This window comes from Dipteris shenzhenensis, chromosome 8, assembly GCF_047967505.1.
Source record: "Dipteris shenzhenensis isolate YYH24624 ecotype China chromosome 8, Dip_SZ_1.0, whole genome shotgun sequence".
Classification (NCBI taxonomy): domain Eukaryota; kingdom Viridiplantae; phylum Streptophyta; class Polypodiopsida; order Gleicheniales; family Dipteridaceae; genus Dipteris; species Dipteris shenzhenensis.
In genome coordinates, this window is record NC_141603.1 from 47140072 (window position 1) to 47166274 (window position 26203).

Genomic DNA, 26203 nt, shown 5'->3' on the forward strand with positions numbered 1-26203 from the left:
AGTTTGAAAGCACATCACAGCCGGCTTTCAGGCTTTCAGCACTTTGGAATCTATTTTGCTAATACCCAATAGCCATCAAGGACAGAAGGTTTTAATACAGCTAGTGGATGGTCTCTGGGTTATCTGATATGTGTGTGTGTGGGTGTGTGCGCAGGCATGTGTGTGTGTGGAGAGGTTAGAATACTGGAAGATTTCTACTTGGCCTCTTCATGTCAGGCTCAGAATAGTACAGTCTATTGTAATGTCCTATGTCCAGTTCTATTTGCATTTGCTGCATTGGTCCTCCAGGGATATTTCAGCCTTTATGTCTCAAGCTATGGAGATGTTATGGAGGACAAAAACTGCTGTGAAAGCATTGAGACTGATGAAGATGGAAATGGTGTGCTCCCCTAGGATGCATGGTGGACTTAATGTCCTCAATATAAGATATCATGTGCTTGCAAGGAAGGTGACTATGCTGCATACTTTTTTCCGCCAACAACAGCCATGGACTTGTATGCTAGCATCCATGTGTGTCAACATGAGGACTTGTGCTTATGGTCATTGGACTACTGATCATATGAAGGTTGTCATTGGCAGATTTGTAGGGAAGATACCTAGCTGTCCTTTCTCTACTGCCATGATACTTGACTGGAAACAAGTACTTTCTTAGGTCAAATGGGCTCCTGATAATTGCTCGGGGACAAACTCAATGAGGAAAGAAAGTATTCATTGGAGTGCCATCTTTGACATTCGACTCGCTTTATAGGAACCTGTTCGGGCATACAATCTCATGAAATTGGGAATTAGATACATACATGATGTGGTAGATATATCTTATCTTTTCCTCAGGCCACTGCTTCCTATGCATTGGGAATGCATCATAGGTCTATATGGAAGAAAATTGCTGATTTATTACATCGTTTTCTACCTGTTCCTCCTGTGGCTGACACAGACAGGCTTACGGATTGGCAATTGCAACCCTCTGTTACATGCACTCATCCTGTTCCTCTTCCTGCCTTAACCTCCATCAAAGCCTATAGGCTTCTTCAGCCTGCTCCATGGATTCAGCAATATGCTAATTCTCTGTGGCATATAAGGAAGCCCCTCTCATGGTGAAGGAAGAATCTCGGGATGTTATGGAAGTGTAAAATACCATTGAAGCAAAGACTTTTTCTTTGGAGATGTATGACAGGTACATTGTCAGTGGGGGTCACACTTGCTAAACGTCGCATTGCACCATCCACATGCTTAAGATGTCAGGCTCCTTCAGAGACTGTTCTTCATTTGCTTTGGCATTGCCCGTGTACTAGGATCCTCCTCAAGAGAATTTCAGATTATCTTCGGATCCGTTTCCCGAGTCACAGATTTGGGAAACATTTTTGGCTCTTTGGCAGATTTATGAAGTCTTTGTCTCAATACTCACTATTTCTCTCTTGGGTGCGATATTGGGCTCTTTGGACAATCTGGAGTGAGCATAATTTGGCATACTTGGGTCGGCAGATCCACAAGTCATATGAATCTTTCCGAGCCTCATTGCAGCAATCCTTATATGATGCCTGCCATGAGGGTGATATGGATGCTTCTTGCATAGAGCTTTTCTTTTTATGTTTCTGATCTTTGGGATACTCTCCATTTCGGAGACCTCCCATCATGTAAATTTATGAGCATATAAATATACTGCACTGGATATTACCAAAAAAAAGAGAGTGTGTGTGGAGAGGTGGAGAGAGAGAGAGAGAGAGAGAGAGAGAGCTACATTTTAATATAGTGTGCTCTTTGCTTAAACCCCAGTCTTGCAAGCGAATTCTGACCATGACCTTGACTCTATGTACTCCAGCTTAGCTGTAATGGGAAACAAGACGGAATTTGAGAAGGCTGTGCTCTGGCTAGGAGATAATCTCTCCTTTGATGTTGATGTCCGTGTCAATCTTTTTGAGGTGCTTATCTAACCTGTTGTGTGGCAGAGGGCCAGCTATTTGTTTATAACATAAATTGCTTCCGCTCTTCATATTCAGTCACCTGGTATGTTCTGCTACATGTTAAATATGAAGTAACGATCAGGGCATAACAACCCATTGTTGTAACCAACCATGCTTTCATGCCAAGTTTTGATAGGGACCTTGCATGCTGTTTCAATTTTGTTTATTTCTCAAGTTTCCATCCACGAGATAGAAATTTCATTTCTTTTGCAGTGCAATATCAGGTTGCTTGGAGGCCTTATATCTGCACATTTGCTTGCTGTTGAATCATCCAATGAACTGATGCGAGATGGATACAAAAATCAATTACTTCTACTAGCTGAAGACCTTGGAAAGCGATTATTGCCAGCCTTTAGTACCCCTACAGGCATACCATATGCTTGGATTAATTTGAAGGTCTGCCACTCTTTTATAATACACATTGTTTATTGCATTAGCTTAAGTTTGGCAGGCATGTTCTTTGCAGCATGAGAGTCATGTGACCATTTTGGCCTTTTTTTTTTGTCTTCTTGTAGAATGGAATTATGGTGAATGAGACATTTGAAACCAGTACTTCAGGATGTGGTGAGCACTGAACTCGTTTGCAATGTGAATTTGCAATAATGACATATTTGCTAAGATATTAACGAGAAAATGAGTTCTTTTCCTTTGAGAAGTTCCTTGGCTGCTTGCTTTTGGGGATGCCTGGTGAAGGTGTTTTGTTTTTGTCATAGACAGTACTGGAAAACAGTCATGCCAGGGGAGGTCTTTATTGCCATTATGAGAGTGAAAATTTTCAATCTGCTCTGATAGGTTAATCGAATGCGGCAGAATTGGTGGTAATTCTTTTTCTGCAATTTGATTCCTGCCCTTATATCACTGATGAATGAAGACCATGCATATAAGATGATGAGAGTCTCTGAAATAATATTTGCAAGCACTTTGTATATAGGAGGTGTGGAGTTTTGGGAGCACAAAGGAGACCTGGATGTCAAAGAATCTTTGAAAAGAAATAACCTGAGAATAAGATGCAATGCACAACCTCACCATTTAATACCTAAATGGTGGGGGCACTCGTTGGGACTCTTGTGTTAAGTTAGCCTGGCAAAATATGATGTCCCCTCCACAATTTTCTGTAGTCGTGAATCTGGTTGGCCAAACTAGACGGAGTCTTACTTTTAGCCTTGTATCATCACGTCTGCACTTTCTACCAAGAGGGTTGTGTAAATGGCAAGGGATTAGACACCTTATGTATCCCCATTGAAGATTCACGAGAAGCCCAAAAGGGCAACTGGCAGGCAGATAGCCTGACCTGCTCTGCTTGGGAGCTGCTTTTCGCACTCCTTGGGAGCTGCCATGTGCCCTCCCTAAAGCAGATGTACTAGAGGGTTTCTTGCTGTCCCATAGACCTTTTGGTCTCCAGTGGACGTTAATAGACTTTCTTTCTTTCTTTCTGCCCCTATGGATGTGGTCAGCACATCCTGTAGTTGGCTCAACCAACCAAGCTGGTCAGCCCAACAAACGAGCACCTATACTGGTTTTGGCCTTGCTGCCCTTGTTTGGCCTGCATCTGGCTTCCAGGATGGCCTCATTTTTCCTGACTGAATGCTACAGTGGCAACTTGTTTCTGTTATTCATGTTTATACTTCATTCAATACTTTTCCCCATCGTCATATGGGTCAAATGGAAGCCCAATCCAAGTTCTTATAGGCACAAATTAAATATTTACTTTCAGAGAGAGCAATTTTCATTGGATTAATCTTAAGTATCGTTCTAATGGTAATATAAACTAACTCGCTTGCCACTGTATACTCTGCATGGTTGAGTCCAGTGGCCGAGGCTATCAATTTGTTGTAGCTTTGGGTCCCAAACTCTGCATATGGTTACACAACATGTTTACAAATGATGGAAGGATCAGGCTCAAGCCCATTCCTTCTGGACAAGCCAACTGAAGAAACTTTTACGCCTGGCAATATGCAACTAACCTTGATGGAACTAGGAGTACGACTCGTGGTTCAGAATAGGAGAAGAGACAATAAACAATGGATACTGAGAAGATCACTATTCGGGATTTGAACAATTCGAAGGCACTGGCATTCTCGGACAGATCAATTCATTCATCATCTTAAATCTAGCTACTGAAGTTGAGTCCGGCTGCAAACTTTGTTTGGTTCCAAGCTCTTTAAACAGAAGGCATGACTCAATGGAGATTGATTTGGGCTCTTACATCTCCAAGGTTCTGTCAAAGTGTCAACATTAGGCTTCACTCAATGCTTCTCTTGGTAATAAAGATGAAGAGGCAATAGTCTTTCTTCTGAGCTCTAATATGATTTTCTACGTTGATATGACAGTGTTGTTGGCCTAGTCAACAATTATCATGGCAAGGGGCTCAAAGACAAAATGCTCTAAATTGCATCTATTTGCTATAGAAGACTTTAGCTCCACAAAACTAGGTTTTCCAGGTGAGGAGTCGAGAAAACAGGAAAAACATGATGATTTTGTTGGTTACAGTCTTGCTTGGTTCCCAATGCATTACCACTTCATTACTCCTCAAGCTTTCTTCTGCCCTCCAAGATTAAAAAACCAATTGTAGGTAGGCTTCACAGCTGCCCACCACTGGCTGTGATTATCATGCTGGAGGAAAGGGGAAGGTGAAAAGATTCAAAATAGAGGTATCAAGATGGCTCTTTTGCAACAACAAAGCTCTCACAAGGGGGAATAAATTGGCATTCCACATGGCTCTTTGACTTCATCTAGGATTTCCAAAACCCTAATTTTGTACTAGTCGTTTCCAGATATCATTCCAGGCTTTGTGTATGCTTTCCCTTGGTTCAGAAACTGCATGTAAAAGCCTTATATAGAATTGTAGTACGTTAAACTAAGCATTAAACACGAATAATATAGAAAGGTAGTACATTAAACTAAGCATTAACCTCAAATAATATAGAAACAAAGGCACGTTGAGGAAATACATCGTGGGCACACGCGCGCACGCACACACACACATGCGCACGCATGAGCAGGCACACATGCACGCATAAGTGGAGCGAATTGGGTTTCCAAGCATGGAAACAGATCAATAGAGCATACCGATACCTCACCGTCAAGCTGTGGAACAAGTAATACATGTGTTTGACATGAACATAATAAAGGAAATATTTTGTATGTTGACCAAGCTTCCCTTTCATTGTATTGAGGTCATCATCTTGTATTCTTTTCCAACTATGTTGTACACGCGAGGATGAAGTCTCTCAGGTTCTTCGTTTCTATAGGTAGAGTAGTGATTGTCTAGTGTGTAGGTACGCTGTGTAGGTACGCACGATAGAGCAGCATACAACCATCCTTACCTTGCATATGGCTCTGCTATATCTCACTGAGTGCATATGGCTCTACTATATCTCATGCAATTGCAGAGGGCATATGGCTCTACTATATCAGATGCATGCATCGTCATTTGCACTTACCAGTACGTTGTAGATGCTGCAAGTGGCCCTGTAACAGCATGCATGAGATCTTAAACTCTGCATTTTTTACAAACTATTACATGCCACCCAGGCATGTCTACATCTATCCCCAAGGAATGCAACGGAAGCTAAGGTTAGTCCCATCCTATGCTAAAACAAACTGACTTGTTCTAGTTGATCTTGGCTCCCAAAGCCAAACAATACACCTCCTGGAGAGCTGAACCCTCTCTAGGCTCTCCTGTGAGCCCTCTACAAATAGGGCTTCTAATCATCTGCGAACTCCAAGTCAGCAGCTCCTCCTCCTATCGGATTGGGAGTTGCATGCCCACTAGGCCAACCGCTTGAGAGCAAAGGGAGTACCCTATCGACTCTTCCATGAAAAGAAACAGGGATGCAGCCCTGTTACACTGAGTGGGAGAGTGAGCAGACCCTAATCCTAGGCTTCATCTTGACTCCCCTAGGAGAATAAGGACTCTTAAATGCAATTTGTGGGCTGTTCAGTCAGCAGAGCAACAGATTTCCCCGGTGCTAGTGAGTGTTGAGCACAAGATGATCTTGACCAGGCTCTCTTGGGCTGGGATATATTTGGTGGTGAACTAAGTCCTTTTGGTAATGGCTTGGTTCATCGCCTCATGCTGGTGCTCTCACAGGGGATGCATGGGGAAGCTGAGGTGCTTGGCGCACAATTTTCTTTGGGCAGGCTTTTACAGCACATGAAATGCCCAGGCCAGGGTCTCCTAGAAGACACTGGTCCACCCCCAGAGGTCAAGGTATCATTGATCCAAAGATACAGAGGTGAGCCATATTGGGGAAGCTTATTGTTAGGGGTCTGGCTCCAAGCTGTGAAACTTGGAAAGCTCTTGCTACAGGCAGGGGCTCCTATGGAACATGCCCCGTACAAGAGGACAGTGGCAGGCCCTTTCATAGGGAAGGGGTTGCCAAAGCGGCAGCCCCTGATTTGGCACCCGGATGTCTGAGACCAGGGGGTTTGTATTTTGGGCAGTGCACGCGCATTGGATCAGCAAATGGGCCAATGAGAATCCTAGGGTTATAGAGTCGACTCCTCCAGCTGCCCGAGGAGAGGTTGAGTGCAGTTGCCCCCTTATGAGGGGCTAGTAGCAAGATGCAGGAAATCGAGGAAGCCATCTTGGAGGCATGGTAGGATGACCAGAACCTCTGCATTGGTTTGGGCAGTTTTGCAAGACATGAGTTCCTTTCAGAGTTGTTCACCTATAGCAGGACCATGATGAGCACTACCTATTTTTCTTCATTATGGGCTTGAATGGATTATTCCCGATGGAGTTAGAGCGAGGGGACAAAGACCCAGGCGGCGGGGTCGTAGACTCTGTAGAGTGGCAGAAGATTAGAGTAGTTGGCTGTTTGAGGCAGACTTAGACCATCAACCGCAAACCTTTTCTATATGGACAGGATCAATTTAGGTGAAAACTATGCTTATGGGAGGGAAAACCTCTACATGAGGTGTAGTGGGATCAAGGAGAGCGGTTCTGGCCATCTAGGGTAGAAGAGCACATGCTAGAGGTGCCCTTCTTTCCCTTAACCACCTGCATTGGTAGACGGCTTCAACTGGATAGTAGCATGGACTCCCTCACAGGAGCTGCACTTGCTAGAGCAGCAGGGGCCATATAAGGTCCTCACCAGGTTTTGGACTTGCCTTTGGACTAGCCTCACCCAAGGAAGATCTCCTATGACATGCTTTCCCTGTTGAGATGGTCTTTCCAGCCTGGATGGTTTGACCATCACTGGGTTGGATGTCCAGGAATCAGACCCTCCCTCTTTGCTAGAGACGTGTGTTCTCTTCAAAGGACAGCATCTAGGAGACAGTGACGAGCATGACAGCCTGGAATATCTGGGTAGCACGCTGCAGTGTAGTGATGGGGGCCAGTGGATTCTGCTTGCAGCCACCCTCATCAACATATGGCATGATATTAGCTACACAGCGTGGGAGTATGGCACGGAGGGATCTAGGAAGACTTCCGAAAGGCAGAGAATTTTTGCAAGGTGTGGCTTGCAGGCATTTCCTACAGTCTTATGGATCAAGGAATCCATTGGTTGTATAGGCTTCCATCCGTGGTTGTTGACAGCTTTCCAGGACACTATGTGCAGTGAGCTGGCATCCCAAGAAGCGGGTAGCATAGCATCCAGCTTAGCCCTTTTGCTAGGTCAACCATCTCATGAATTGCTGATCTGTATTTCTAATAGAAGGTTCGTTTTTGTTTGCTTCTGTATATAATTCTAAGCTTGGGAATAAACTTGGGCTTTTCTAAAATAGTGTTTTATGAAAGTGAGAGCATCTTCTGTGCATCTGGTCGAACTAGATCTTGGCTCTTGCTTTTGTGAGATTCATAGCAATTATATATGTAAACAGGATCTTGGCTCTTGCTTTTGTGAGATTCATAGCAATTATATATGTAAACGAGGAAAAGGTACTGCAGGTTGCTTCACTTGCTTTGTGAAGTCCCAGGAGCATAGGCATCCATATGGAGAGTTGTGGAGTTTTGTGTGTGCGCTATGAGATATTGTAATATTGGTGTCATGGGTGTTTGTAATCTTGGAAATAATGGACCTGGTGGATCTGTGTGAAACAGGGTCTCTCATACTTGAAATGGGTGCCCTTTCTCGGTTAACTGGAAATTCTCAATATGAAGCTGTAGCACTTGGAGCTCTTCGCAAGCTATGGAGTCTACGGAGCTCTTTAAATCTGATGGGAACAACTTTGAATGTTGCAACTGGAAAATGGATTGAGCATTCCTCTGGCATTGGTGCAGGTATCCAAGTCGCTCAACCAAGTTTGTGAAATTAAATGTAGTCAGCAAATACTCTTTGTTTGTATCTTTCATAGTCATAATAAAGTAAAGATACTTTGGTGCTAAGGTGTCATATCATCAATTGTAGCTAATTTTGTGAGCTCATCTATATCAGAGACTTTTTCTGTGTAACTAAACCATGGTATGGGATCAGGTGTCGACTCATTCTATGAGTATCTTCTGAAAGCTCACATACTGTTTGGAGGGGATGAGTACTGGGATATGTTTCATCGTGCCTATATTGCTGTGCAGCAGTATTTTCGACATGGTCCATGGTGTGTGTAACTTTGAATGTCCATTCCCACTCTGTATTATGCTAAAATGAAAAAAGAAAGATGATACAAACTACTTTAGACGGAAGGCAAGTGACATTATCATGTCATCCTTGTTCATAAAGTTATATCTGAGCTAATGTCACATATAGAAAATATATTATGCCATTATATTTTTGCATGCAGGTATCATGAAGCTGATATGAGGACTGGAAGGGCAACTCATTGGCAACTTACTAGCCTTCAAGCATTTTGGCCCGGATTGCAAGTAAGAGGGCTTTAATTTTCGTGTTCTTGCAATGCAGAAAATGCCTTTAGTTTTAAACTGGTTTTATTTAGCTCTTTTGTAACATGCAACTCAAATATTTATTCCATCTACTAATGTTAGATACAGGTTCTTATTGGTGATCTTGCAGCTGCTAATATGACTCATCGCAAGTTTTTTGGTGTATGGGAGAAGTATGGAGTGATGCCAGAGAGGTATTCTCACTAACCTTTCTAGAGTAGGAAACCAGTAACCAGATATTGATTCTCTCAGAGAAGTATCTTTAATACCTTTCAAATAGTCATAGGACTAATTGAATAATGATTCATTCCGATGTGATCCACTGTCATATGCCATCTGATGTTTGGTTTCCAGGTACTTGCTAGATAGAGGCACAGTTCATCCAACTGAGCGTTACTATCCTCTACGTCCTGAGCTGGCAGAGTCTACTTTTTTTCTATATCAAGCCACAAAAGGTCGGTAGTATTTGCAATTCTCCATATTTATCAACTGCTAAGTATTATTCATGCAGCTGCTTATTTTCAAAATCTTGTGCTCATAATGTATTCAGCATCATGCATAAACTACACTTTCTTTTGTGGGGCGAAGCAGCTCATAAGATCATAAAAAATGGCACGAATATTGAAAAACATTATGGACTGTAAACATTCCAGACCTGACAGAGAATGTAACAACGTAATAAATGTGTAGCTTTATACTGAAGTTTTTCTGACTATCTGACGATTGAAGCCATTAATACATGGTCTTCCTGTGTAGGAAATATGTAAAATTGATCCTTTTGAGTTATTAGTGGAACTCACTGTAAAGATTTGACTGAAGATCAAAATAAAATCAGCACATTTAAAGATAAGTTTCGCAAGAGCGAAACCTGTGTTCATGAATTCTATGTGGGATTGAGAGATATTTTTATGGAGCTTTTGAGAGTTCAACAAATGATCTTTTAAGTCTGCTTTTTTTCTCTGGGGAAAAGAAAATGCCAGCTTTTTCTTTCTGAACATCTGTTTATGCTTATAATTCAGCCTTAGGTAGATGCACCTTCTAGGTGAAAAGTTAACATGCGTTTTGGCTGTGATTTCACTACTGTTTCAATCCTTACTGCTGGCATTTTCCCTGGAAACCAGTTAGAAAACTTTTTCCTTGCTGTTTCTTACTTCAATTTTCTTATGGAATATATATATATATATAGGCCCATAGTCAGATCTGGTTGGCCAGATCTGGGGACATGTGTAAAGGCCCCCAGTGGGGCCCTTTGCATTCACTGTGTGCCTCACTCTTGGCTCCATAGAACAGCAGCAGGGAGACCTAGGAATCCATTGAGTAGAACACACTCTTGGCAGCAGGTTGACAACGTTGGAGGTGTTCTATGATGGTAGAAAGCAGTATTCTCGAGATGCCTGCAGCCCACATCTGGGCAGCACACAGGGTGCTAGATGATGGTAGAGTGAGCATGCCATTTTGTATCAGGGTTTGCCTATTTTGTTCATCTATTCTACATTTTTTGGCTATTCTACTTCATGAGCATGCTCTAGTTTGTATCTATGATTTCCTTCAGTAATACTGATGTGCACAAGACGGAGTGAGATTTTTTTAATGTATTCTGGGACAACTTCCACTGCGGCATTCGGCTACAGCAAGCAACTCTCTCTTTTCTAACAAGGCTTCCTGATGGGTGCAACTGCCCTCTAGGTACCTTGTTCCCCCCCCTTACCTCTCCTTTTATTTATCCCCTTCTCTTCCCTTCCGGCTCTCTCTCTCTTCCCCGCCAAGAGCTGAAATACATACTGGATGCAGATAGGCATAAACAACTGGAGAAAACATACAATGCCCTCACAAGGAAAAAGAAAAGAAAATATATTTTGGAAAGAGAGAAATCTGATTTGGTCACTTTCATCAAAAATCCAAGAAAGGGCTGGAAACAAGTGAAAGGCAGACGGAAACAGGTCATAGGGGATATATCAGATGCAACCATGCTTAATTATGTTACCAAGTTGTACAATCATGCACTTGCTACTGAAATGGGGAAGGAGGATCTATCGGTCACATGCACTAGTCCTTTCACCTTCGAAGACATTGAAGTTGGACTAAAGAAGATGGCTAATGGCAAAGCATCAGATCACATGAAGATATAGGCGGAATTTGTGAAATGGACAGGAGACCGAGCAAGAACATGGCTCTCACACATCCTAACACATGCTCTACACCATGGTTTCTCTCAGGAATGGCAAGAAAATTAGGTCCAGCCTTTACACAAAGGTGGAGACAAAAATTCAGTCACAAATTACAGAACTATAATGGTCAGCTCTACATTGGCCAAGCTCTTCAGTACAGTGCTTAAAATGAAAATCAGCTCATGGGCAGAAGAGGCACAGAAAAGAGCCACCGGACAGGCAGGCTTTTGCAAGGAGCACAAGACAGCCGACCACCTTATTGCCTTAAGGGTCCTCATGGATGAATGCAAATTGAGAGGACGCACTCTATTTTGTTGTTTTATGGATTTCAAGAAAGCATTTGACACAATTCCAAGAGGAGGATTATGGAAGAGAATGCAAGAAATAGGAGTCCCTTTGGCCTTAAGGGTAGGCATCTCTCGCATCTATGAAAAGGTATTATGCCGACTCAAACAAACACAAGGTATGTCTGACGTATTTGAGAGCAATATGGGAGTGAAGCAAGGCTGTCCTCTATCGCCTACCTTGTTCGGAATATGCATTGACCAAGTGGAGGAACTCATCAATGAATTTGCAGTAGAGAAAGGGTTGCAAGGACCACAATTGGGGCTTTGGACAGTGCTATTGTTGTTATACGCAGATGATGTCGTTCTTTTTGCATACAATCCGGAATCTATGCACAAACTTTTACAAGTGCTTAAGACTTTTTGTAGGGAAAGCGGGCTGTAAGTAAATGTCGGAAAAACAAAGATGATGGCAGTCTGTACCAATCAGCCAGAACATCCCCCTGAGATCACCTTTGATGGACAGATCATTGAGTATGTCAGCACCTTCAAATACTTAGGGGTTGATATCCCGGCAGATCACAGATGGTGGCAATGTATACATAGAAGGATGGACACTGGTTGGGGGAAGTACTACCAGCTTGAGAATGATTGCAGGCACACCGACACTAGGAACTGGAAAATTCGAAATATATTGTTTGATGCATATGTAGTGCAGACAGTATTATATGGAGTGGAAGTATGGGGAGGCAGCATTTCAGCCTCTACATGGAATGATATTGAGAAAATGCAAAAAGCTTTCCTAAGGAGACACCTTGGTGTCAAACCCACTACTCCATACTCAATACTTCTGTTGGAAACGGGAAGGAGACCGATTGAATTTCATGCATTGATCAGAGTTATGCAATACCTAATAGAGGTGCAGCAAATGCAACCTGATAGGCTGCCTCATAAAGCATGGAATGCCAGCACAAAGCTTCAAAAGAACTACAAAAGTAAGGTCATCTGCACAGGATGGGCAAACGACATAAGAAAATGGTTCAGCAGATGGAAAGTGGAAGCATATTTGATCATGCCGCGTGAAAAGGTCAACATGCAAGAGTTTCAACTATCTTTATTGAGCACTTTGCGGAATCACTAGTTGACAAGTGAAAAGAGGGTAAAGCTGGAATATTACCAAGACAACATAAATCCCACATGTTGGTCTACATACATGTCCATAGAGACTCATGCTCAGTCTTATATTAGCACACCTATCCCCCTTCTATATCGCAGAAACATCGCCAGGTTCCGTACCAGATCTCATACATTTGCCATTGAGCAGGGAGCTTGGATACACCAGCCTAGACATGCTAGAGTCTGTACCCTTTGTGACATGCAGACAGTTGAGACGGAGGCACATGTAGCTCTACAGTGCCCCCAATATGCACATATCAGGGAGGACTACCAGCAGATACTGGGGGACTCCGCTCAGTTGACATCAATTCTCTCCACTGCCTCTCCGGCAGCATTGGAATCATTGTATCGAGACGGGTCCCATGGGTCATTTTTGGCCGCCCGAGGATGCTAATAAATTCTACTTCTACTTCTACTTCTCTCTCTCTCTCTCTCTCTCTCTTCCCCCCCTTCCCCACCTCACTTTCTTCTTTTAGGCCAAGTAGCCCTAGTGCGTGCGCCCTTTGCTTCAGCCCTCTGAGGCTTGTCTGAGTTTCCATTCTATCTGTTGTACTTTGTCCCATAGGCCTGCGCGGATGTTACTATCTTTCTTGCTTTCTTTCTGAGGCCCTCTCTACTTAGGCCTGTTAGCCTGCTAGCCCTCTTCTAGCTCTTCCCTCTTGAGCTTCTGCACAAAAAGGTGGGAGAGTTGGGGGCATCCCTTTAAAGTTTTAGACCCTGATCTGGGAGGGCCTCTCTATCTAGTTCAGGGGTTAGTCTTCAGAAAGGGGGCAACACAAAAACAGAGGCACATCAACATGGAACACCGCAAGGCAAAAACATTTGCTGCATAGCTCCTACAGGCGTCAGCCTCCACACCAGTTCCTTTTGAGAAGACTTACCATAGAAAATATGAGAAACACTGAAGCGGCTCTCTACAGCAAGATATTAAAGACCTCAAGCTTGACTGTAGAAATTGAGACAAGGTTTCCCACATGGAAAGCTCCATGAGAGCAAGAGTTAATATCAGAGATGATGCAAAAATGCAATACATCTTCCCCCCCAACACAGTTTTGTCTACATTTAATGAAAGGATCTCTGCAGTGATGAAGCCGAATGACAATAGAAGTGGACAACAAAGTCTTATCTCAATATAAAATTAGTGATCACAGAGCACAATAATACTCCAGTACTCTGAATTGGTGGTCTATTGGATGGTACGATGAAGACGGTGACACATAAGAGAAGCTCAACAAATCCATGGAAATTTGTGTCATTCTTTGCTTACATCACATGGAGGGGCAGAAGCTTGTAGCTTGCCTTTTTTGTGTGGAGGAGCTTCTGAGAGACATTGGTTGTAGCACCTGATGCCATGTCATGTTCTTTCCACTTTTAAGGCCCACATGGGGTCTAGCCATAGGCCAAGGAGACCATCTCACGTCTTCCAGTTAGTGGCACATTGGAAGATTAGATCGGAGTGGATGATACCCGCACATGCTTAGCATTCCTCCATGATCCTTTGGGGACTCTGTAGTTGTGACTTGGGGCATGGCAATTGGGCACACAAGAAAGAGCAATTTCTCCAATTTGAGGCTAAGAGTGGCTCACTGGACTTCGTGTTGAGAAAGAGCTCAGTGTTACGAAAGGAGAATCCTGATATCCACACACGGGCCACTTGAGGATGACTTACAGAAGATAATTGTTTGCGTTTGAGCTTGGCACATTTGGGTGGCTTGCTGCCTATTGCAACGTTGTGATGGATGGACAGTGATCACGTCAATAGCCTCTTTGGTGGGCATTTGGCTTCACATATCCACCCTCTGCGCTCCCTATGGGAGCGAGGGTAAGCCGGTTCCCCTTCGCAAGGGTTTTTGTAAGACTTGCTTGAAAATAACCTTTTACATTGTCACGGGTTGAGGTGTCCAATAGTTGTATAGTACTCTCTAAGTGGCTCACTTGCATTCAATCCAAGGTTATTGTAGGCATTGAGTAGAAGAACCCTATTAAGAAACTTGCTAGGATGCCCTTGTGGATAGTTGTCATTGTACTTTGTTTTAAAGCTTAATGAAAGTTTCTTATTTCTGCAATGAGTAAATGTATCTGTATGTGTCTTTAAACTATAGATATGTCCTTGTCACCTTAGTAATTCAAATTATTATTGTATGAAAACTCTATTGTCTTTATTTGTATTGGCAACCATTTTCCATATCTTTTCATTTCAAACTGTTGTGGTAATGTATTTTTTGTTTGGAGGAGAATTAGACTATGAGGTTAAATTTTGCATATTAGGGCTCAATGTGTGGAGTGGTAGATGTTTTAACAATAGTAAGTTCTTCTCAACGAGAATCAATATAAAGTGCACGATGTTTGTAAGCTATGCTTCCCACTAGTGGACAATTTTACAACCTACAATATTTGACCACTAATTTCTTTAAGTTATTGTAGACCACCGTTGGACTGCTACTAATTCTCTTTAAGCTATGCTACCCACTAGTGGACCACTACTAATTCTCTTTAAGTTCTTGTAAACCACTAGTGGACTACTACTGATTCTATTTAAGTTCTTGTAGACCCTTGGTACTTAGAGGTCGGTGAGAGGATTGTAAGCTCCTTGAATGGTTTGACACGTGTTGCTGGGGGCTATGCAAGTGTACGAGATGTGACCACAATGGAGTTAGAAGACCATCAACATAGTTTTTTTCTATCTGAGACGTAAGTTCTAATTCCTTATTGAAAATAGTTTTTAAGTTGATAATTGTACATGAGTGACATGTTGATAGGATGCCATCTTGTTTAATTATTTTAGAAACTCAAAATCTTCAAGTTATGATAACAAGGGGGACATTACACGTTCATATTTAAGTTCTCATTTTTTCCTCTTAAGAAATGTTGAGGCTAACAGCATGAAAAGGAATTGCCATAGCTAATGTTCTTAGGATTTTAAGATGCTGAAATCCCTATCTAGGAGGTGGCTTTGTGCATGGCATTAACTTACCTAAAATCAGTGCAAATTTTAATGCTTACTCAAATAGAATGAAGATAGAAACCACTTCATAGACTAATGATATAGAACATTCCATCCTCGGCAAATAATAGAAACTAATAATGCTTACTCAAATAGAATGAAGATAGAAACCACTCCATAGATTAATAATATAGAACATTCCATCCTCTGCAAATCCTTAAAATGAAATGCAAGGCAAACGTGAAGGCATCAATGCCCAACTCACCAGCCACTCTTCTATGTTCTACCTCTTGTCAGCCGTTAGATCTCCTTAGGAGTGCACACCAAAGCCACTAGAACAGGGGGAGCAGCCCGGTTCGTGTTCCAGGCCTTAGATGTGTATCGAGAGACAAGATAAGGTGGAGACAAGGGGGTTAACCATGGATTGGGTTATGGCAGACCCTAGAGGGCAAGGATATTAGCCTAGGGTGGAGGGCCATAGGGCTAAGGTTAAGAAAAACTATCTAGATAAGAGGTCTAAGGAGGGAAAAGATGTCCAGACTATATTAGCTATGACCTTGGCTATATATTGGCATAAGGGATTGCCAATTAGTACCTAGATTGTGGAACTTGGCCATAGGAATTGTAGGTTGTGTGGAGGAGATATCCATGGTATGAGACGTGGATGTCTATTTGGCTAGGATCAGCCATGGATGGACCTTCCCCATGTGAGCTACTAGAGCTCTATCGTTGAGTGGTGAGTTCCAGATGGTGGATCATGTAGTTCGGTTCCTAGTCTTTGGTTCAATGAGATGATGATTGTGGTAGTTGACTCAGAGGGAGAGTTGTCTCAGATTCTTATGCTCCTAAATCAGTTGTTTACAATAAAGATGGAGGAAGGAGATCTGATGAGTGATCAAAGTCAAGGTTATCATTGATCAACGAGCAGCCATAGGTGATATGGTTGACACAAATTAGTTGGCAGTGGAAGTCCTTTCTTAATATGCTTCGTAGGAGCTTCAAGGGTTCGCGGTGACTACACTAACTATATAGAGTGATTCAAGCCACTTAATTTTGCTCACAACGGCTTGTTGAGAGGGGCTTGCTTGTAAGCCCCCAAATAAGGAGAGGATTGGGGGGTGACACCTGGAGATAAATGGGGAGAAGGATGTAGGAACAAAGTGGAGACAGGTTGTGAACACAAGTGAGCAAGAGTGCACACACAAGAAAGCTCCAATAGAAATGTTCAAATGAAACAATACAAGTACTTGGTATATATAGTACCCAAGTACTACTGGTCAACCATAGGGTTGACTTTATGCCTACAACACCATATCTTTGTAATTTCTTACAAATCCCCCCTCAAAGGTATGGCTGAAAGTACCCTGTAAACATCTCAGGTATACCTAAAGTACCATGGTTGCACAAATTCATCCAAATGGATATGCAACCCATGGGAGTACATGAAAACAATGTCATTGTGAATCACTTCTAGGTTTTGCCTCAACTCTGGAACATACCAAACATCTCGGATATACTTAAGTTTTCCATTATCAAGCTGAATAGGAATGTGCCCAACTTCGATGATGTCTTGAGAAGCATCATTGGCACACGTAACCTATCTGCCATGAACAGGTGTGATGCTCTCAAACCACTCCTGGCGAGGAGTCATGTGCTTAGTAGCACCACTGTCGATATACCATGTATCACTTGCAACAAGGGAAGCATCCCCTAATTGATTTTCAGCATTCAAATCCCCCCTAGCATCCATCTTCTCATTAAATGCAGCAAACACAAAATCTATATCACCTTGGGCAAGATGAGCTTCACCATGTGTATCTGAAGCACGAGTTTTAGTGGGGGCACCAAAATTACTGCTAGAGCTGTCCCTTTTCCTCTTCTTTTCATTGGCGATCCTTTTCTGATACTCTACGATGTAATGCTCTAGCTTCTTGCAATAATTGCATTTGCCATTTTTTTTATTTTTGCTTGAATTGCTTGCATTCCCCTCCTTGGGCTAAGTTGTGTGGCTATGTCTTGGCTCAAACTTTTTCTGAAATTTGCCCTTTCCACCCATGGCAAGCGCTTGCTCACTCTGACGAGAGGGTTTGGCAAAATTCGAGCATCTCTCCTCTTCCTGTAACAAAAGCCCAACTCACTCATCGAACGAGAGTGGGGCTGCCCTGAGAACAATGGTCAATGAAGTGACGAATGTGCCATATGAGGGTGCTAAGCTATTGAGAGTAATAGAGACAAGCTTCTTGTCTTCTATTTCCTCATCAATACTTGCGAGCTGATCATGTAGATCAGTGATTCTGGCAATATGATCAATGATGGCCTGGCCTTCCTGCATCTCGAGATCCTTGAGCTGATTTGTCAAGGCAATGGCCCTTGCCTCATTCTTAACATGATACATGTTTGCCAATCTATCCCATGCTGCCTTTGCATCCTTGCATGACTTGATAGTTGTCATAATGTGCCTCTTCACATTTGTGGCAATCAAAAACATTGCTTGGGAACTACGGCGGTCAAACTTCTTCTGCTCCTCCGTCGATGCTATGGGACTAGCAGGAAGGACTATAGCAGTTTGCTGTCTGCCAGTAGTCTGACTCGAAGAAGCTGTGCTGGATGTAGATGAGCCTGCTGGCCTCACCTCATCCCCACTAACAATATCCCACAAGGCCTTACTAACCAAGATGTTCTTAAGCATGAATGACCACAAGGCATAGTTTGGTCCATCCAACTTGTCACCCTCGGACAAATTGCCAAAACTGTCTGAAAGAGTCGACATGATGCAAAATGGGATACCCACAAGCTGCAAATATACTTACATAAAGAATTGCAAGTCCCAGAAGTGCAACTGGCTGCAAATGTGCCTGCAAACCCTAACTAATATTGGCTGCAAATGCAAAGTACGACTGGCTGCTTGAAAATGCCACTAATTGCACAATGCAATCATTGCAAAAATGGCATGAACCAATCACTGCACTCTGCTGCAATCTGAAGTGCAATCCCAAATTGAAAATACACAACCCAAATCTGAAAGAGTGCACCCACGAGTGCTCAAGTGCATCCAACGGAGCTCAAAAGCATCCACAATTGTAAAGTAACTGCGAATGCGCCCAACAATGCAAAGTATCTGCAAATGGACCTGAGAGTGCAAGAGTATGGGCTGCAAAAACAGTCCCGAAGCGAAATACACAGCTCAAAACACTTACTAAAAGTGCACCTTGGCCCGAAACACCTACAAAACAGTCCACTGACTGTGTGGGCAAGCTGGAGATGACAAAGGAGCTGAAGTGAGCTAGTTGGATCTGAATGAAGCTGTCGGGAGTAGTTTTGAACACAATACATATGTAGAGAAGAGCCTGGAGAAGTATGGAGATGCCTGGAGCTGCTGGAACACACCCAGGAGACACTGGAGCTAAAAAAGGTCCAGATTTGAGCAAAAACACCCAAAAACAGCCGAAAGCTGCTCGAATCGCCTTCTAACAAGTCGTACGGGCTCGAAATCAGGTTCCGACAAGTCGTACAGACTTGCGTCACTGCTGCACAATTGTATGGACAGATCTGTACGGAATGTACGGACGAAAAAACAGAAAAACAAAATCGCCTAAAATGGACAGATTTGTTTGTATGCGGGCAACTCCAAAATTTCGAAAAACGTTGAAATCGGACCTCAAAAGTTCAAAAAACAGCCGCCGGACTGTTGGAGCTACCTCAAACGAAAGCTGGAGAGCTAGAATGTGAGAACCAAGAACGCGCATTGGAGCACCAAGCTTGCAGGAGTTTGGAAGCAAGCGCGGGAATGGGCTCTAGAGACGGAAGAGCTCTGATACCAAATGTAGGAACAAAGTGGAGACAAGTTGTGAACACAAGTGAGCAAGAGTGCACACACAAGAAAGATCCAATAGAAATGTTCAAATGAAACAATACAAGTACTTGGTATATATAGTACCCAAGTACTAGTGGTCAACCGTAGGGTTGACTTTATGCCTACAACACCATATCTTTGTAATCTCTTACAAAGGATGACGAATGAAAGAGGCTATCACACAGGCTGCCATGTGGGCAGCAATCAGGTGACCTTCTTGGGTTTTGTTTGGACCCACCCTTTAGGACACAGATAGAGCTCTCCTAGAGGGACACCCATGATGTTGGCCATACCTTGGGTTACACATGGGGCGGGGATGCAGCTAGGTTATCCCCTCGGGGGGCTGCACAATCACCTGCATATAGGCAGGTACACAGTCCATAATGTGGGCAGTAGGGCTGGGGCTGGTCAGCTAGTCTAATATAAGGCGCCATTTTTTGGGTTTTTTTTTTGGGGGGGGAGGGGGGCATAAGTCACGTGCAAAGCAGCATTGCAGCCTGCAATGAAGCCCCTTGGGAGTGCACACCAAAGGCACTAGACGAGGCAGAACAAGGCAGCAGCAAGGTGCAGCAGTCCAGCCCATGTTCCAGCCCTCGGATGTGCATCCAGGCACAAGAGGACGTGGAGACAATGGCAACAGCAATGGACTTTAGCACATGTGTAGAGCTCATCCAGTGAGAACGCAGAGGCAAAGGAAGACAGTTGGGGCTCCTCCCTAAAGAATTGAAGACCTTGTTGGAGAGGCACACAGCACACGAGTGAGCAGAAGCTTGGGTGGTCTCAGATCTAGTACCAATGGAGCACATAGTGTAGATAGTGAATGCACTTTTGTATTTATGTTTTGGTCCTTTCAGTGGACATCTCTGCTCTATTATTAGCCTCCATAACTTTCAGTCTACTTTAGATCAAAGGGCAGTGTGTCTTTCATATACATGTGTGCACACCTTGAGGAGGATCTAGAGTTCTTAAATGTGGTCTCGTGGACAATTTATTTGCTGCTGCGTGTTCTAACATGGTACAAGACGCCATAACGTGAGCTAAAGGTACATGCTTAGATTCTCTCCTCACCATCTCTCGAACTCTAAGAGCGACTCTCAAGGGAGACATGCATCATGCGATCCATGAAACAACAAAATAAAATCAAGCTCCTGTAGTAAAAGAGCTGGAAAATAACCAAGGTTGAGGCTGATAGTGCCACCTCAACCCTGTGGGGGCTTTCGAGAAGAAAGGGGAGCTGCTCTACTCTCTCAAGAAAACATTCCTCCTGGTGGAGGCTGCTCGTGAACTTCCCTGCATAGTCCCCCAAATGGCTATCAAAGTGTGTATTGTGTCTATCCAGGTACTAGCCAATGTGTGAGCTGGGTGGACCTGGGAACCACCCAAAGCCTCTGCACATCTGGATTTTCAAATATGCTACACTGCTATGCTCGCCAGAATCTCTCATTAAGTATCCATAGATGCATGCGCAGGTCTATATAGAGAGCCAGGAACATTGTCTAAAGAAGAAGACTCAACCACATGTCGTTGGAGCAAAGGATCCCAAGAGGAGTTATGTCTCTCTTAAAATACCGGAGGTCCCAAAATGGAGAGCCATGCTACCGAGCCCCAAGTCATGAAGAAATAAGAACACATAAATATGCTCAAAGCAATCCCCTTCCAAATGATCTTCGCATGTGTGATTTTTCTATTCCTAAGGGATTTCCAGAGCCTTTTCCAAAATGATATGTGCAGATCATAGACATCTAAAAGCTTTCCCAATGAGGAGCTCTGGTGGGCTTCTAGCCTCTATGGCTGAGGTGGAACCTCCTAGCATTACTAACTATGTATCGAAAGGGGGAAGCTCTTCTCTCGATGCCCTGCCCTGCATCAATCCATTCCTACTCGGTGGGGTCCCACTGCAAATACTTTATGGGCACACCTCCATAAAGCCAAAGTCTCCTTGACCCCAAGGGAATGGGACCTGGGTTTGGGTCTAAGTACCATCCTAACTGCAAAAAACATTGTTCCACATGACCTACGACCCTAACAGGCTGGAATGCAATATGCATAAGAATATCAACCGTAGATCTAGAAAGCCTGCCCCCAGAGTGAGCATCAAAGACCAAGGCATCCCTGTCTGATCCTCGTAATCCTACAACCTGAAGAGGGGCCCCTGATCTTGAAAAGGCTCCTAGCCATGTGTCATTGGAGTGAAGTCTATCACGAGGAAATACCCAATCCAAGGGTATGACTGCATCAATCTGTTTGCTTCTCCTTCCACTCCCTCTGAGGTGACTTACTGAAACCAGCCTCAACAACGTAAAGGGTGGTAGGATCCACTTAAATACAGCATACACAGTAAATAGACAAGTAAATCTGCACCACATAACAAATCACAGGGGAGCTAGAGCGCTCCTACTCAGAAATAAGACACCGATTGGCCCCAAATGTTGGCGCCTCTTGCGGTATCTATCTAACATTAATTTGAAGCCAAGCGGCTGATTACAAAGGTTTCTGGGAAGCTGCACCACAGGCAAAACCAACCCCGCAGACTCCCCGTCCAGCCCACCCTGTAATTTCCCTGCTCAACTTCAAGCAGTGAACGGCATCCAATCACTAGACAATCATGTATCCTTAGCCAACCAAAGTATGCAACCGAGACCCAATAGCATCCACTGTCTAAGCCACACTTGCAATCGCACAACCAAGTGCCCAACCAGCCAAACACGGCTGAACAACTGCAAGACAAAGCCCTCAACAGCTAACCTCTGGTGCAATCAAACAACCAAACTCTTCCCAGCGGGTTGCCTCAATCTATAACCTCCCTGGCCACTGCCCAACAGCATAAATCAACCCTTCTTCGCGTGGAAAGAAACCCAAACGCAATAACTAGCCAGCAACCAATCAGGGAACGGCAGAAGCATGCAAAGACAAGCCTTCTTCTACCCGAAATCCACAGAAGAAAGGTCACTGGGCTAGGCTGCTTCTAGGCTGTGCCAAGGCGGAATCAGCTTTTCTCTGCAGGATCTAGGGTTTTCTAGAATAGAACACCCACGCCTAGAAAGATAACAAAACCAGCCACAACACCTAGAAAGCTCCAGAAATCAGGTCGAAATCTCCTACAGAGCTTGAAAGTTTGAAAAAGCAAGTCGCAGTTCACCCAGAGCAAATTGGTCAAGTCCAGAACTCCTGGAACAGCCCTAGAACCAATCACAAGCCCCTAGAACAGCCTAGAAGAGCCCAAAAGCAAATCGCAAACTAGAACAGACACCCTGGCCGAAATCGCCACTTGCAACAACAAACTCTTGGATCAATTGTGATTTGCTTTGGCAAGCTTTGGATCACCTGGAACTGGCCCCTGGGTAAAAACGAATTTCCCTGGCAAGCCCCGAATCACCTGACATTGGCCCTTGGGTAAAAACGAATTCCCTGGTAGGCCCTGGATCACCTGCAACTGGTCCCTGGGTAAAAACAAATTTCCCTGGCAGGCCCTGGATCACTTGAAACTGGCCCTTGGGTAAAAGCGAATTCCCTAGCAAGCCCTGGATCACCTGAAACTGGTCCCTGGGTAAAAACGAATTTCCCTGGCAGTCACTTGAAACTGGCCCTTGGGTAAAAACGAATTTCCCTGGTAGGCCCTGGATCACTTGAAATTGGTCCTTGGGTAAAAACGATTTGACTCTAGCAGCACCTGGCAGGCTCTAACAGCTCCAAACTGACGATCTGGCTCCTCTGGAACTGATTTTGGTCAACTCAATCTAAAAGAAGGGCTCCCCCCCCCTTTTAAAGCCCTAGGCTCCCTTTTAAAGCAGTGTTTTTTAATTGCACCACTCTTTTGGTCCCTAAAAGCAGTTTTTAAATTGCACCACTCTTTTGGCCCCCTTGTTGCACACTTGGGCCCCACACTTGGGCCCTAGGAATTAATTGCCTGGTAACTGGACGCACATTCACTATTTCCAAGGACCCACTAGGAATTTTAATTCCCCAAGTCTCGTCCCATGACTGGACCTTCATGCCCCAAAGGCTCAAGGCAGTCATGCGCAAATTACGAGAGTCGCAAATCAAGAGTCCCATAATTTCACATCCTCATGACAGCTCCCCCTCTTGAAAGAAGGCAAACGTCCTCGATTGCCGAAAATTACCTTCAAAAGAAAACCAAGTGGAAACACTACAATGTTTGTTAGGCAAAAGACAAGCAAACATTCCACATACATGCATACATGCGTTCACAAACAATATGCTCCCATGATGTCCGATCCACCTCGCATACGGCCATCCCTAAGGACCGACTGCCAGTGGTACATCACGAGCATATGTAAGCACTTAATGCATGCACATAGATACTCAGACTGTACTTCCCAGGGATAGTTCATGCATGCTTTACCCACCTATGGCCATCTCTTCAGACCCACACTAGTGCTACATCATGAACATCCGAAGTACCTGAGATATCAAATCCAAATCTGAGTGGACAGCCAACCATGTCGCCAACAGATCACCAACAATGCATATACGATTTGTAGAGCTACAGATAACAAATACATATAGCATTGCAAACCAAGCGACCACTGTGACTAGTACACCACGTACATCGCGGCCAATGATGCACGACATAGACCACTTCCAGGAATTGCGCATCCGGAACCAAGGTCCAGGGGAATCCATTCTCTTTTTGTCGAAACCACATGACAAAAAAGAGCATTCCCATCTTGTCGAATCGTCATGACAAGAATAACATGCATATTTTACCGAAACCTCATGGCAAAAATAGCATTCTTATTTTTGTCGAAACCTCATGACAAAAATAGCAATCTCATTTTGTTGAAACCTCATGACAAAAGAGCATCCAAAAGTAGCAAGGAAAACACCATCCTACAAATTGTATACATCATCCACAATCGGATGCCAAAAAGAGTGGCAGACTCTGCCATACAAAATTATTTTTACAAGTACCTGTATACAGCGCTATACAAAACCAGTTGTAAACAACCCGTTGTGGAATCAGGAACTCTTGCCCTTCGGAACATTCCGTGGCTCATCCATATCACCAGCCGGCTCCTTCCTCTTACGGTTGGGACAATCTTTAGACCGATGTCCCTCCTCTTTGCAAATAAAACATTTGCCAACTTCATATAAAGCGCGTCGTTCCTCTGGAGACAAACGATTACGTTCATCCTTTTGATGATTAGCTTTTCTATTAGACTTATCCCTGTGAGATCCATTCTTAGATTCTTGCTCCTGTCCACCTTTGAACCCAGAAGTCCTCCCCTGCATCAAAGCATATGCCGTGCTAGCATTCTCAATAAGTTGAGACATATTGGAGACTTGAGTCTTCGTGCAGTAGTCTCTCAACTCCTTAGGCAACCTGCGACAATATTTCTCAACCTGCTCAGTGAAAGGAACAATCCGGTAGGAGCTAACAGGCAACAAAGCTGCCCAAAACTTGCTGTTATACTCCTCCAAATTGCAGCAATTAATGGAATTCAGCTCATGCCAAGCAGTCATGATATTAACTTCAAAAGTCGTGGTAAGCCACACAACCGAAAACACCTGCTTGAAACCTACCCAAGTGTTTAGTGCAGTGTTTTGCATAAGCATAGTGGTCCACCACTGTAGTGCATTTCCCTTTAGAAAGCTTGCAGCCCGACGTACCTTGGATGACTCTGTGAAATTCCCTCCTATGTAGGCTGCATCGAACTGCTGCAAAAAGGTCAAGGCCTGAAGTTTGTCCTGCACCCCACTAAATGTCTCAAATTTTACGACTGCACCTGCCTCTTTAAAGTCCTTCAACTTCCCTTGAGGTGCCAAATTGTCATAAACAGGTGCCTGGGCAAAAGGGACAGTAGCACTCACTCTATCCCCCACACTACTAGCATTAGGAAAAGCTATACCACTCAAACCAGCACCCGAATTTTGCATGTTTCCCAAAGCAAGGTTACATGTTGCTGCATTAGGCATACCTGTTTGCATCCCTGGGGCTGCTGCAACATTTGCATACATCATGTTCTGTCCCATGGGTTGTAAACTAGGCTGAAACCCAACCGTTTGACTAGCAGGCATACCCGAAAATTGGGCTTGTGGGCTAACCATAGCCTGAAACACTGTACCACCACCAAAATAACCTAGCTGAACCGGGTTTGCCAAAACTCCTTGCTGTCAGAAAACCATGGACTGAAAATTATTACCTTGAGTCGGTCGTGTTAAACTGCTGCTGACCATATGGGATTTGAGAGGGCTGATCCTGAAAAGTGACATGTGGTCGCTTGTCAGCTTCAACATCCCTATCCCCATCATCACGCTTCCTTTTGAGTTCATCATCTTTTGGAAGCGACGATCCTGTGTGAACTGCGCTATTTGTATAGGACAGATTATTGGACTGGAATCTGACTTCCTTGTCTCCTGCTACCTGTTCACTTTCAATGCACAATTTGACATCCTCGATGGTCAACAGATTTCTTCTTCCACCGCCATGAATTGATAAGCATGCCAACACTCTTTGGAATTTGGATAGGCCTTTATCTTGGTGGCAATCAAAACTCAAAAAATTTTGGAAAGTTAAATTGCCATTGAAACAGAGCCTTTTCTTCTGGAGATGTATAGTGGAGCTTTTTCCATTGGGGTGAAATTGGAAGCACGTCGTATTGCTTCCTCTTCCTGCCCCCGTTACTCTCATCACTGTGAGACAGTTCCCCATTTGTTATGGTCTTGCCCGCACTCTCGGATATTGATCACTCATGTCTCTCATTTACTGCAGCTTCGGTTTCCCTCTATCAGATTCGGGAAACTATTCTGGATGTTTGGATGCTTCTCATCTCAGATGTCTCCATTCCTCCTTTTCTTTCACTGGGCTCGTTTTTGGGTACTATGGACTATTTGGACACAGAGATTGCATTTTAGGATGGGACAACAGTTTCCTCAGGCATATGCTTTCTTCAGAATGTCCCTCAAGCAATCTTTATATCATAGTTATGCTACGAGGGACTTGGATGCTACTAGCCTTGAAGTGTTTTCT

The 26203-nt window shown here is 43.8% G+C and overlaps 1 protein-coding gene across 1 annotated transcript in view; it reads left to right on the forward strand.

The window, feature by feature from the left end:
• Positions 1-26203, forward strand: part of LOC147899599 (Glycosyl hydrolase family 47 protein) — a 50085-nt gene that overhangs the window by 8256 nt on the left and 15626 nt on the right. The window contains exons 6-14 of the mRNA XM_087378490.1: positions 1820-1919; positions 2175-2357; positions 2477-2525; positions 8011-8190; positions 8384-8504; positions 8688-8769; positions 8896-8981; positions 9142-9242; positions 14965-15106. Coding sequence (XP_087234616.1) covers positions 1820-1919; positions 2175-2357; positions 2477-2525; positions 8011-8190; positions 8384-8504; positions 8688-8769; positions 8896-8981; positions 9142-9242; positions 14965-15106 — 1044 coding nt within the window. The remainder of the gene's footprint in view (positions 1-1819; positions 1920-2174; positions 2358-2476; positions 2526-8010; positions 8191-8383; positions 8505-8687; positions 8770-8895; positions 8982-9141; positions 9243-14964; positions 15107-26203) is intronic.